Genomic DNA, 1381 nt, shown 5'->3' on the forward strand with positions numbered 1-1381 from the left:
TACACCACAAGTTCCGGCCCAGCTGCAGCGCCGCTGCGCTGTCTCCTTCGTCTATGGCGATTGAGGCCTAATCACAAACCCTAAACCCTAAACCCTAAACCCTAAACCCTAAACCCTAAGCCTCGAGCCCTCGCTGAAGCCCTCCCCTCGCCGCCGCGTCTTGAAGCGCCTTTAAGTGAGGGTTTAGGGTTTAGCGCTTAGGGTTTAGGGTTTAGGCAGGGGGCGGCCTTCGGCCTCCGGTTTAAGTGCGTCAGCAAGCCGAGGGTTTAGGGTTTAGGGTTTAGGGTTTAGGGTTTCGGACAGCGTTTATGAGAGCCTCCAGCTCCGTTTTATCCTTCTTGTTTCTTTTCATTTCCATTATCATCTCTTTTAGGGTTTGGGGTTTATAGCCCAGCGACCGCCAGCCCAGATCTCTCTTCTTGTCGTACGCAGCAGAAACGCCCAGCCCTGTCCAAACCCTAAACCCTAAACCCTAAACCATAAACCCTAAACCCTAAACCCTAAACCCTAAACCCTAAAATTCGAGCTTCAAAAGCCCCATTTTCTAACCTCCAAACCCTCATCAGGGACCGGCAGAAAACCCCACGAGGCGGGCCTGATTAATCTTAAACCCCGCCTTGTAAACCCTAAACCCTAAACCCTAAACCCTAAACCCTAAACCCTAGCTCGCAAGCACCAAACACCGCTACGCAACAAGCAAAGCTGCGTAAAGATATCCGCGACAAACCCTAGACCCTAGTGTGTCCGATCGAGGGTTTAGGGAGACATTTAGAATCAGGGTTTAGGGTTTAGGGTTTAGGGTTTAGGGTTTAGGGTTTACCTGAAAGGTCCATTGCCAAACACACCTTCTTGCGTCTTGCTGCCCACGCAGACGCGCCCTTAGCAATATCAGCAGCTAGCTGCTTCAAATCGCTGCTACTGCTGCTGCTGCCGCTGCTGCTGCTGCTGCTGCTGCCGCTGCTGCTGCTGCTGCTGCTGCTGCTGCTGCCGCTGCTGCTGCTGCTGCTGCTGCGCTGCTTTAGGAAATCAAGAAGCTTTATACAGAGTGCCCTGCGTCCGCAAAATAGTGGCTTAGGGTTTAGCTTTAGGGAATACGTCTCACTGACTGAAGCAGCAGCAGCAGCAGCAGCAGCAGCAGCAGCACTAGCAGCTAACAGCAGCAGCAGCAGAGGCAGCAGCAGCAGCAGCAGAAGCTCAAGCGGTAGCAGCAGCAGCTGCAGCAGGAGCAGCGGCAGCAGGAGCATGAGCAGCAGCACCAGCAGCAGCAGGAGAAGCGCCAGCAGCAGCAGCAGCAGTAGCACCGCCAGCAGCAGCAGCAGCAGCAGCAGCAGCAGCAGCAGCAGCAGCAGTTTACTTGGCCTGCGGATTTAGCTGCCCACTA

At 54.5% G+C, this 1381-nt stretch overlaps 1 protein-coding gene across 1 annotated transcript; it reads right to left on the bottom strand.

Moving 5' to 3' along the window:
* Window positions 1–280: 280 nt before the first annotated feature.
* ENH_00060750 (hypothetical protein, conserved) lies at window positions 281–833 on the bottom strand (the record flags this gene model as incomplete). Its single annotated transcript, XM_013581952.1, has 2 exons — window positions 281–447; window positions 821–833. The coding sequence occupies 2 exons, from the start codon at window positions 831–833 to the stop codon at window positions 281–283; spliced, it is 180 nt and encodes a 59-aa protein (XP_013437406.1).
* Between the last annotated feature and the right edge of the window lie 548 nt (window positions 834–1381).

The sequence above is a fragment of the Eimeria necatrix genome, genomic scaffold (assembly GCF_000499385.1).
Source record: "Eimeria necatrix Houghton genomic scaffold, Enh_scaff525, whole genome shotgun sequence".
In the NCBI taxonomy this organism is placed as follows: domain Eukaryota; phylum Apicomplexa; class Conoidasida; order Eucoccidiorida; family Eimeriidae; genus Eimeria; species Eimeria necatrix.